The sequence below is a fragment of the Zingiber officinale genome, chromosome 3B (genome assembly GCF_018446385.1).
Source record: "Zingiber officinale cultivar Zhangliang chromosome 3B, Zo_v1.1, whole genome shotgun sequence".
Lineage (NCBI taxonomy): Eukaryota > Viridiplantae > Streptophyta > Magnoliopsida > Zingiberales > Zingiberaceae > Zingiber > Zingiber officinale.
In genome coordinates, this window is record NC_055991.1 from 130,377,358 (window position 1) to 130,389,718 (window position 12,361).

A 12,361-nucleotide genomic window follows, 5' to 3' on the forward strand; every position below is an offset into this window, starting at 1 on the left:
TTGAAAATTAATTTCAAAATATTTTGGAAAATCCTTTAAAAACACTGGAAAAATACTTTTATCTCTTAAACTTAGAGCTTAGAAGAAATTTTTAATTTTTAAAAGAAACATTTAAACTTTAATGTTTACAAGAAAACTAATTTGAAAAGCTAAGTGTTTACTTCAGTACTCATTTTTTTCTCTCTCCTCATTATTTTTGATATATAGCAAAGGGGGAGAGTGTAAGGAAATTCAAATTAAATTCAAAGGAAACTAATTCAAATTAATTTCAAAGGAAACTAATATTCAAAAATTTAAAACAAATCAGTTTAAGGGGGAGCTCCCATTAAGGGGGAGTTTCAATGTGCTTAGGTTTTATTTATGCTTGTACTCACTTATATCTACCTTTATTGCATTCTTTCACTTAACTTTGAATTTCGGTTACCATAATCAAAAAGAGAGAGATTGTTGGTGCGGAAAGCATCCGACGATCGAACCTTAGTTTTGATAATGGCAAAGAGATTCAAAGTTAAGTTTAATTGTTATCTAATGTGTGTGACTGAATGTTTCAGGAAAGTCCTAGCTGCGGTTAGGCAAGGGAAAACCCTAGGGGGTGGTAACCCTAGGTCATAGGAGGTGGTAACCCTATGCGGGAAGTCTTGGCGGGTCGACGCTTCGGGCAAAAATCCTAGGGCGTGGTAACCCTAGGTTAAAATCCTGGTGTCGCGAACCGGGTAGAAGTCTGGATGGGTCGAGTACCGGACATCCAGCATGAAGACCGGAAGCATCGGACGCTGAGCAAAAGTCCAGTCGATCTGGAGGATCGTACTGGCAACAGGTAAATCTCCTGAGAGGAGTAGGTGAGGGCGCGTTCCCCGGAAGAGGGAACAGTAGGCGTTGGATCGACCTAGGGTTTCCGGTTGGAAATCTGAAGTCAGACCCGGACAGTCGGGGACTGTCAAATTTATTTATATATTATCTTTTGTGTTCTAACTCTGTTTTGCAAGAAACTAATATTTTTGTGCAGGGTTAGAACTGGCCAGGATCGGTCGACCGAACCTTGGGATCGGTCGACCGAACCCACATATCAGTAGATCAAATCTCCAGAGGTTGGACCGGGCTCGACCAGGGGATCGGTCGACCGAACCTTGGGATCGATCGACCGAACCTTGGGATCGATCGACCGAACCTGGGATAGGTGTCGACTGGATCATCCCGAGGTGAGCGGGTCAGAGGAGACTGATCGGTCGACCGGACCTTGGGATCGGTCGACCGAACCCAGGGATAGAGTTTGACCAGATCGAAGCGGAGCGACGGATCGACGGATCAGATGCGGTGGAGATCATCTGATCGGTCGACCGATCCGCTTCGGGTCAAAGCTGATCCCGAGACTTGGGGATCTGGATCAGCTTCTGCAGAGCTATAAAAGGGAGCCTTGGGGTGCAGCTTCGATCATCAATCACAGAAGCGAACTTTCTACTTCCTACTGCTAATAAGTCGATCCCGAAGTGCTGCAATATCATCCCGACGACCCGGAGCTCAGTTCTTCCATCTTTCCATTGTCGTCGGTATATTTTATTGTTATTAATTATTGTACTTCAAATTGTAATCATTTAACAAGCCTATAGTTGTTGCCCACCGAAAGCGATCAAGGATCACGGGCCTTCGAGTAGGAGTCGATCTAGACTCCGAACGAAGTAATTCGACTGTGTCTTCTGTGTGTGTTTTCATTTACTTTCCGGTGCGTTTAAATTACTCGAACGATTTCCGAAAAACGTGAAATAGCCGCAAGCGCTATTCATCCCCCCCTCTAGCGCGTCTCGATCTAACATCGACATCCCAATATCTCCAGTCAGTGAGAAAATAGCTGTTTGGAGAATCAAGGAGTATAACCCGTGCTAGTCTTACAGAATTAATGATGTCTGAATGCATCAATTTGACAACTAGGAAAATTTCAATACGTTTATAATTGCACATGTAGAGATAATCACTAGTTGTGATCTAATCACAATTTCTCTTATACTATGAATTGTATTGCGGACATTCAGTAAATGAGTTTAAGACAATCAAACATATAATATGCACTCAAATAGTGAATCTATATTTAGTAAAAACCGTAAGGTGATTGCCTTAGAACATCCCTCAAAATCTAGCATTTATTTCCTAGGATAAAATAGTAGACCATGATCACCACCAAGCACGAGTGGATCGTGATGAATTGAGGATGTACCTGACTACTATCACAAATGAATATGAAGGATTTGCTTGAGCGTCTGCTCTGAGTTCTCTCTTTTGATTTTCTAGCCGAATAAAGGTTATTCAATGTCATTACTTGTGCCATTTTACATTTGAGTAATAGCAAAAAATATAGTAAAACATTGGTTTATTCGCTTGGGCAAAGTTTACCTCGACCAATCTGACATTCAACGCACGCAGGTCATGTTTGCACACAAATCAATTTGCTTCAGTGTAATCCGAGTCTTAGATTTACACCCCCCCCCCTCCCCTCTTATACACTCATGCGTGCAATGGCGGATCTAGGAATTTAAGTATGGAGGGGTGATCGCGATCTGAACTGAGTGCGGCCAATTTTTACATAGAACAAGGGACGGTATCATTCATCTCCACCAGTGGAATCTCATAATACTAGGGTTGTACCGTCGGCAAGGGGGGCGACCCCAGCGTTGGATCCGCCCCTGCATGCATGAGAGAATCTCTTCTCTTATATTTGTTCACATCATCAATATATGTACAACAATTTAAACCAATAAACTTATCAAAAGATTTTGATTGTGAGACTAAAATCTTATTCATAATAAAATCTCGTTTTTTCTTGCCATTCACATTTCTAACCTTATTAATCTTAACAATAAGGCAAAAAAGTTTTCTTAAATATAAATTAAACCAAACCTTTTTTGTTCAACTTGGCTCAATTAGAAACCAATCAAAATAAGGGCAAAACACTCTTGGTTCCAAACCAATTTTGTCTGATATTTATCGCGGAATTGAACCATTAGCTTGGAGTTTTTCTCAAAGCATCCCTTGCTAATTCACTAATTTCCATTCACATACCTTTTCTTTTTTACTATCCAAAATAGCACCCCTGGCTTGATTTTTGTTTTTCTTTTAAACCTTTTTGGGTTAAATTTTAGATCTCAAGGGTAAGATATAATTTTAAAAGGTATTTTAAATTTAAATAACATTTTAATAGGATGGTGTCAAAGACCAACAGAAGTAAAAGAGTTTCATGATTGTTCTAAGAATATTGGAGTGATAGATCATATTATAAATAATTTTTAATTTATTTTCATAGTAGATGAAATTTTTTATAAAATCAAATTGATTACCTCTTAAATTAATTAGCGTAAGCTAAATATATGATATCAACATAGAAAAATAGTTCGGAAAAGAATAGTAATAGTTATAGATCATTGTCTAATCCTCCATGAAAAGTTAAAAATTCGGTGTATATGATGATAATAAGGTGAATACATTCACCCCAGCGTCCCCGCCAACTCGTCCTAGGACCAACACGGAAGAGGTAAATCACAGACGGCTACTAACCTTTGGAATAATGACTAGCACATAAGGTGAATTGCTCCAGGTAAAACTAAGATAACATTAAGTAAAAGGTTTCAATTCGTTTATTCTACGCTTGGCTAATGTAAGCTTAACGAATGAAAAATAAATATATATAAGATTAATAAAAGACAATAAAGGAAATAAGTATGTAAAATCAATTAACTTCAGTATTAAAAAACACTACAGCAATCAATTAATAATTAAATCGATTGAACCAATTAAATTAAAATTAAACAAATTATTTTTTAATTAATCTTTTAGGGAAATCCAACAAATTGAATCAATTCAATCAGAAATTGGAATAAGATAGTAGAGAAAAGTTTGATCCAACAAATTAAATCAATTCAATCAATAATTGAAATAAGATAGTAGAGTCTATCAATTAAGTATTAAACATTCTAAGTCCTAAGTTGGAGTCGTCAGTCAACTAATAATAAGATATATAAGATATAGACCGATGACCTCTGATTAGATTTAATCAGTTAAATTGATATTTTAAACTCTAAATCTAAAACTGTATCAAACTAATTAAATTAATCATTTTTTAAAAAAATTGAATTTTCTAATTAATTAAATCCAACTTTCTATTTCCATATTCTACTCAGCCTACACAGATTATAAAGGTTTAATAATATTTTTATCAAAAAAAAAGAGAGCATATTATAGGTTTATCAAAAAAAACCATAACAAACTAACTAAACAAAATAATGACAGAATAACTTTCTTAAAATGAGAAAAAAAAAAAAAGGAAAATAAAATCTTATTATAGGAACAGTGTGTGCGAGAGCACGCACAAAAGGCCGCTATTACTGACAAGGTTTGCCATATTCTCAATGGATCCGTCCATTTTTTAAATCTCCGCTTTAATGTAATATCTTTGGCTTTACTGCTATCAAAACAAACACCTCAACAACCAGAGAAACTTGGCCCATTGCTACTTCACGCCTCAAAAGCAGACCATGAGGCTTCTACCGACCATATAACACCGTTACCGTGTTACGTTTTTGTCCGTTTCTAGAAAGAATTGATGTTTATGACGGGTGTCACGTTACCAAGCCCGATGAGTTCCGACTTAAAAGACTTTGAAGCGGATAACGATGACGATAAACCAAATATACCGCCACATGAGGCGTTTCCAGTGGGCTCATATCTACAGCTGAATGGAAGCAAATTCTTACGACTCAAGTTCTACCCGATTTATTAGTGATGATGGAACAGTGGGCCCCGCGGCGGGGTCCACATCTATTAGTAAAATTAAAAAATAAAAAGGAAAACGTGGAATTGTGATGACGATCCGAAATATCCTCAATGAATAGCGGCCTTTTAACCGAAACAGATCGCTACCGTTTTAAATGCATCGCCCTTGCTTGCCGTCTCCATCTTTTTGACTGATCTCTCGAATCCCTTCGCGTCCTCCCTCCTTCCTGCTCCTCAATTCGTGCATTGGTAAGAGCGAGTGGAGAACGCGTTCGAGTGAGGGAAAGGAGTGCGGGATCACTTGATCTGTCAACGGAGGGTGAGATCTGGCCGAGGTAACTGGAATTTTGGATCTCCGGCGAGGAGTTCTGGTGTGGCTGTGCGGTGGGCTTTCGAGCTAGCTTCGCCTAAAACGGCGTCGATCCTGTGAGAGATAATTCCTGATCACGAGAGGTATGTTGCCTTTTTGTAAAAAAATTATTGTTTCTTTTTTAAAAAATCACTTTTGACTATTTGCTTCAGTTATGATCAGTGATGGGATTACAGTTTTGATGAGTCGATATACTAATTTTTGTGTCAATTTATGATAGCTTGAGCAATGACGGCAGATGCGAGCGAGTTTAGTGTTGGATCTGGAGTCGAAATCGAGGGGTCAGTTGGTCTCGGTTTGGAGTCGGACAGTGATCAAAAGGTTTCATGGGACTCTATTGGCATTGACTGCTTGGTTGGTGAAGAGAAGGTTAGTGGTCGGACTGGGAGATTGATCACGATGGAGAATGGTAATTTGGAGGAATCGCGACAGCGGGATCTTGATCCAGATGTCAAAGAAGATTCGGTTGCCGTCGGGGATCTAGAACCGATCGAGATGAAAAGAGTAAATGGGGAATTGACTTCTGAGAATGAGGGTGATCGTGATGGAAGTGTTGATCCCATTGTTAAAGTATCAGTGATTGTGGATGATGATTGTAAAGATATCACAACTTGTGATATGGAAGAGGAATTAGTTGAATCAGATTTAGGAACAGTGTCCAAGGAAGAAATAGGTGAAGCACTTCAGCAAAGTGTCCAACATGAGGCGCAAGATGAGAAAGTACGTGACATTAAAAGTGGAATCTGTGAGTTGGAAGGAAAAAGATGCAATGAAGAGGGCAACATGGAGCTGTGCATGGATAATGGTCAAGATCATGTGAAGGATAATAGTAGGCTAGAAGCAGCCAAACTAGATTTTCATGTCGAAGTGACAACAAATCAAGAAGGTGAAACTCTAGCCAAGGATATGGACTTTGAAAACGAGGAATCAAATGCTGAAGTAAATAAAGATAGCAATGCTCTGGTTACAACAATTGGCAAGGATATGGACTTTGAAAATGAGGAATCAAATGCTGAAGTAAGTAAAGATAGCAATTCTCTGGTTACAACAATTGATAAGGATATGGACTTTGAAAACGAGGAATCAAATGTTGAAGTAAGTAAAGATACCAATGCTCTGGGTGCACCAATTGACAAGGATAAGGACTTTGAAAAAGAGGAATCAAATGTCGAAGTAAGAAAAGATAGCAGTGCTCTGGTTACAACAATTGATAAACAAGGTAATTTAGAATTATCTGTTTATGACGACGAAAGTCAACAATGTGAGAGCATAGTTATTGAGACACAACATAAGGAATCCAAAACATCTTCTGTAGAATCTAATAATGAAGAAAGCAAAGAAGTACTTAACAATATCCACCATGAGAAGGAAGAGGGGACACTTGTAAGAGCTGATGAGAAGCAGGAAATTACCATTTCCAATACAGAAGTTGATAACCAAGCAGATAGGTATACAAATGTGTTATTGCTGGAGATGGAAGAGTCTCAGACTGTGCTTACAGCACCCAACAAGCATGACCAAGAAAAGCTGATTGCTCCTGAAACTCAAGTTTTTGATAATAAAGAGCAAGAAACTTTAGAATTAGCTACTGCTGAAGAAGGATCAGTTGAGGAGACTCAGACTTCAAAGACATATGCTGGAAACCAATGTGAATTGGTATCAGCTGTCAAAATTCAAAAAGAAGAGAAGCTCGAGGGATTAGTTACAGAGAGCCAGCCTCATGAATGTTCTGTTGTTAATGAGCATATGGCTAAGCCTATGCCAGAAGAACATTTAGAAGAAAATAGGAAAGTAGATGGTAGTGTATCTTTTGAAACTCACATGGATGTTCCTGTAACTGAGATTAGTGGCAAAGTAGATGAAGCCGTACCAAGTGGTAACTCCATCGGTGATATTTTGATTGTTGAACAGTCTCATGATTTGCATTCCGATGAAGATTGCTGCAGGTCAGATATATCTTGTGTTGCTGAGGTCAAATCGTCACTGGAAATTCCAATTTCTCCCCGGGCTTTACCAGATTCTGGCAATGGATCATCTAATTGCCAAGACACGTGTCCTTCTGAACATGAAGTTGTCACGTCGAATGCAGTAGATGTTCCCAGCATAACAGGTACAATCGACAAAACACCTCTAGCATTACAACTTTTAAATGCATGTGAAACTATCCTTTCTGATGTTACTACTACCTGTGCAGCAGATAGACGAGACAAGTTAGGCAAGGTTGAATCTGACAATGGTAGTTGTACAACTGAAACTAATGAAAATGCAGCAGTAAATGATGTTGATGCCATCAAATCTGAATTTTCTATTTCAAAGGAATCAGAAGAATCTAGCCCTTCTTTGGCTGGTTCAGTTGAAGTCAAAAGGTTATTGGATGATGAAAGAAAAGGTGTCAATGGAGAATCTGGAATTTTGGAAGAGAGTCAAGTGCCAGTTAAAGAACATAATGCATCAACTTTAGCTGTTGAAAAGGTGACGACCAGTTTAGGTAGACCACAAGCGTGTTACATAGTTAAAATTCCAAGATCCGTAGACAATCAACTTTCAGCAAGCATACAAACTGCACAGTCAGAAGTAAATGAGAAAACCCAAAGAAGGGATTCTATCAAAGTTTCTATTGAAAAGCAGAAGGTATTAGTTACATACAGTTCCATGCTAATTAACTTTTGAGGCAGAGAATCCCGATAGGACATTAGATTAGTTTCTCTTTAGTTTTTATTTTTATTGATCTATTTTATCCTCAGGTGATATGTAATGAATTCTGGAAGAAATTTGAAGATGAAAAAGCTGAAGACAGAACTGCAAGAGCTGCAGTTAGTGCCAAACGCCAACAGATGGAGTCACTCCAATTAATGTTAAACAAGCTGAAAAATGTACAGTCCATTGAGGAACTTGATGCCAAGGTAAGATTTTGAGGTGATCCTTCCTGAAAGTGTTTTGACTGTTTGTTCCTCCTTTTATTCATCTAGTTACATGTTTTCTTGTTCAGATACAATCAATGGAATTTGATCTTCAGCATGTAACCATGCCACTGAAAGAAGAAAAGAAATATATTCATGATCTTAAACAGTTAAGGCAACAGCGAGACCAACTCACTTCTAATATGGGCTCAATTACTGAAATGGATGAGGCATTTGATCAAAAGGAACAGATTGATGAGCGATTTAATGTACTTTTGTTGTACTGTCATAATCTTTTTAATATTTTCCTTTCATCTTGATTTAAAACTTGTTTTATGCCTGCAGCTTTTGAAGAAGGAATTGGATTCTCTTAGAACTGAGGTGCTGCGAACTGAAGCAAATGCAAATGCTGCCAGGAAGAAGTATGATGAGGAACAACAAATTTTGAGAGTTCTTCGTCAACAATTCAGGGATGCTGATGCTCTTCGCCAAAAAGCATATGGACAATGGCGAGAACTTAAAAACATGGTAACTGAAAGGGTAAGCTGTTCTCCAATATTTTATAGGAATTTAGTTAATCCAGGATCCATATCTACAGTTTGATTATTATTTCATTTTTTTATGTTAATAGATAACCTTTTAGTCTTTATGTTCCTCTGCTGCATTTATTTTTTTCAGTCAGCTGTATATATCTTTATTTTAATAACAAGGCCAAACAATGTGAGAACTCTTTTTACATTGTACTATCTTAATTTACTAAGGACATCAATTGTGCAATGTGAGATCCCTATATGTTGGTAAATGTCATTTTAGACTTCAACACGGATATTGTTCTTCCATGCTTCATGGTTGTCAGTCAATCATATATCTTCATTATAATAGAAGGCCAACTGTTTGAGAATTCTTTTTGCGATGAAAAAGTTTCTATACATCAATAATAAATTACATTTCCCTACATTAGTCTAGGGCATTAATTGTGATGTGAGATGCCTTGAAGATCTCTGAATATCTAGGTAGATGCCTGTAGTTTTAGCCAGACATTGTGAGAATAATCTGTGTCATGATAGAAGAGATGTATTGACTGAGTATTTTCTTCACTAGATTTAACTAAACTCCACTGTGCTGTTTATGCTATATGAAGTCTGTGTGTCTTTATTCTTACAACCTTGGTGCCCACACTTAAAATTCAAAAAATGATATCTGAGCTCTTAATTTCTCTGGATCGTTAAACAGGGAAATCAGTAATTAGTAATTTCATATGCTAGCTTAATTATCATTATAACCCATATTAGAAGTGTTGCTTTGACTAAAGGGCAGTCCGGTGCATAAAGCTCCCGCCAATCTAGGATTCCGGGAAAGGATCAGACCACATTGGGTCAATTATACGCAACCTTACCTTGCACTTTGCAAGAGATTGTTTCTATGACTCGAACCCGAGACTTCACATAGCAGCAACTTTACCGTTGCGCTAAGGCTCTCCTACTGAAGTGTTGCTTTGACTAATGACTGTTTTTTTTCTAAACCTAGAATGCATGTCACTTATTTTGTGCATCATTTTATCCTATGAAAATTATCATGCTCAATAAGGTTTTCTAGACAAGTTCTGAATTCTTTGCACTGTTGTCATTTTTACCTTTGCACGCTGGCACAGAGAAAATTATATTTTCAGTCTTGTAACTTGCATCTTTTTCAATTTTAGTCCTGTTATGAGTTAATTTACATTCTTAGTCCTGTAACTTGTAATATTTTCCAATTTCAATCCTTTTTCCTCCAAAATTGAAATTTTTCAACGGAAAATGTCTAGTTTGTGGTTGGAATATAAAAAACACATGGATCATAAAAAAATCAAAATTCTCAAATTCAATTTACAACTTATCATTTTCCGTTGAAAATTTTCAATTTTTAGAAGAAAAAGGATTGAAATTGGAAAATATTACAAGTTAAAGGACTAAAAATATAAATTGACTCATAACAGGACTAAAATTGAAAAAAGTGTAAGTTACAGGACTAAAAACATAATTTTCTCCGCTGGTACATGCTAGAAAATTATCCTTTTCTAACCTTTTGGCAGTGTCTTTACTCGTCTTTGGCCATTTCTTGTCAAAATCCAAGTTCCTGTTAAGACAAAAAAATGAACTATTTTATAATCCTTTGATTCCAGTTAATCTGAATTATTGGAACGTCATACCTATGCACTTTGCTTTTCAAGTTAATGAGAATTCGTTCATGTGAGACTACTACTTTTTATATATTTTCATTATGTGAACAAAAATATTAACTTACTTTGGCGCTCTGATTAATTTAGATGAATTCTTATTGTCTGCAGAATAAACATTTTAGCATGTACAAGCGTGATCAGATATCTGCTCAAAGCTATTTATCTTCCAGAGATTTTGAGGGACTTCTGTCACACTGTAGTAAACAGGTATATATTATTGGGTTTTTTTAAAGACGCAACATATTGGTTTTAATGTTCTCATCGCCTTTAGGTTGAAAATGTAATGGATCTGTGGAGCAATGATGACGAGTTCAGAACGCAATATGTTAAATCCAATTTGAACAGCACACTGTGGAGACTTAGGACACCTGATGGAAGATCTCTTGGTCCAGATGAGGAACCGCCTGTTATACAAACTAACCAATTCAGGATTTCAGTCCCTCCTCCACAGCAGGCCAAAATCAACGAATCTGTTCCACCTGCAACTTTAGAAGCAAAAGCTGAAACTTCGGAAGAAGTTGAATCGTTTCCTGCTTTGCCAGCAGCAAAAAATGATCATCCTGTTAAACCTAAAAATCCAGTGAAACCTCCTCCAGAAAAGTCAAAAAAAACTGAAACTGCTAGAGTTCAAGATAGAGAAACTGAAATCGATGAGAGCTTGAATGTTCAAACAAAGGAGGAAGAGGAGCTTAGAAAGAAGGAAGAGGAGCTTAGAAAGAAGGAAGAGGAGCTTAGAAAGAAGGAAGAGGAGCTTAGAAAGAAGGAAGAGGAGCTTAGAAAGGAAGAAGAGTTGATTATGAAGGAAGAAGAATTGAGAAAAGAAAAAGCTGCAGCTGAGTTAAAAGAACAGCAACGCTTAGAGGAAATAGCAAAAGCCAAGGCAGCAGAAGAAAGGAAAAGGAGACAAGCTGAGAAGGCACAGGCCAGAGCTGAATACCGAGCACAAAAAGAAGCTGAAAAAAGGGAGAAGGTATTGACAATTAACTCAAGTGTCATTGAAACGTCGATGTAGTTTTGCTTGTTCAGTACCAAACATCCAAAAGTTCTATAATTTTTTTCTATTATAGTTCCATATTACCACATAACCACCATTTTTTTTTTTTTTTTTTGCATTTCTGCAGAAGCGAGCAAAGCAGCACAAGAAGAAAGGCATTGCTGCTGAAGACACAACACCCATTAATGGTGTTGACGAAGGCATTGCCCCATCTTCAGAAACTATGAAGGAACTTGATGTTACTGCAGTATCAGTGGCAAAGAAACCTCCGAGGCTGGTGGCTTCAGTAAAGCAATTCAACAAGGTACAGCCTATTCCCTTGCCACTTCGTAAGAAGGGAAAGAGGAAGATGTCCACATGGATGTGGGTGCTTCTGACTGTTGTAGTAGTAGTCTTTCTGTTCCTTGCTGGCAACTACATCACCTTGTCCACTTTCAGCTTCCAACAACCTGGCCTTTGAACGCATTCTAGTTGCATACACTACACACACAAACATATAATATAAAGATTATGGTTTATAGGGGGTAGGAAAGGGAGTTTATGCATGAGTGGCAACCATTCTTTGTGCACTACTATTTCCAATTTTTCTTTCTTAAGATTACTCTCTGCATAATATGCTTTTGGTTTGTGATTTGCGTTTGGAACGATAGTACTATATTTATTGAATTGATTGAGACCCCGAGTGACTTATGACTGTCTAAATTTAAGATGGTAAGAATTATTCATAGCTGTATTTATCCAATTCAAGTTTCTTGCATTTGCAGTAGTTCTGTCGTGATTCCTTTACGTGTTTCTTTAGTTTATGCAGTATCAAATTTACACAGATGGGAAAGTTACTAGTTCAACTTATCTCTAATATTTCTAGTTGATTTGGGAGTTGTGATTTGATGACTATTCGGTCAGACCTGATGATGCCCTTTATTGATTATAGACAAACTTGAATAATTATTTCAGGAATACCTGAATGAAATTGGTTATTTCAATTCCCTAGGATTTGCGTATAATTATCCATTCAATAACTTTTATTATAATATATGCTTATAACTTGCACAGCTGGGATTCTATTTGTTAATTGTCTAGCTTTTACATAGTTATGTAATTTATTTAAGCTATGGAAATTT

General features: G+C 37.1%; 1 protein-coding gene across 3 annotated transcripts; it reads left to right on the top strand.

Moving 5' to 3' along the window:
• The first annotated feature begins 4,885 nt into the window (after positions 1-4,885).
• LOC121967736 (myosin heavy chain, skeletal muscle-like) lies at positions 4,886-12,006 on the top strand. 3 transcript variants are annotated; one of them, XM_042518147.1, is made up of 10 exons: positions 4,886-5,211; positions 5,349-7,238; positions 7,323-7,759; positions 7,873-8,031; positions 8,118-8,297; positions 8,374-8,568; positions 10,355-10,453; positions 10,518-10,925; positions 10,989-11,216; positions 11,368-12,006. In XM_042518147.1, the coding sequence occupies exons 2-10, from the start codon at positions 5,357-5,359 to the stop codon at positions 11,698-11,700; spliced, it is 3,921 nt and encodes a 1,306-aa protein (XP_042374081.1). In that variant the 5' UTR covers positions 4,886-5,211; positions 5,349-5,356; the 3' UTR covers positions 11,701-12,006. The 3 variants fall into 3 exon arrangements, with proteins under 3 accessions (XP_042374081.1, XP_042374078.1, XP_042374080.1); XM_042518144.1 differs by having other exon boundaries at positions 10,518-11,216; XM_042518146.1 differs by having other exon boundaries at positions 7,326-7,759; positions 10,518-11,216.
• The last annotated feature ends 355 nt before the right edge of the window (positions 12,007-12,361 follow it).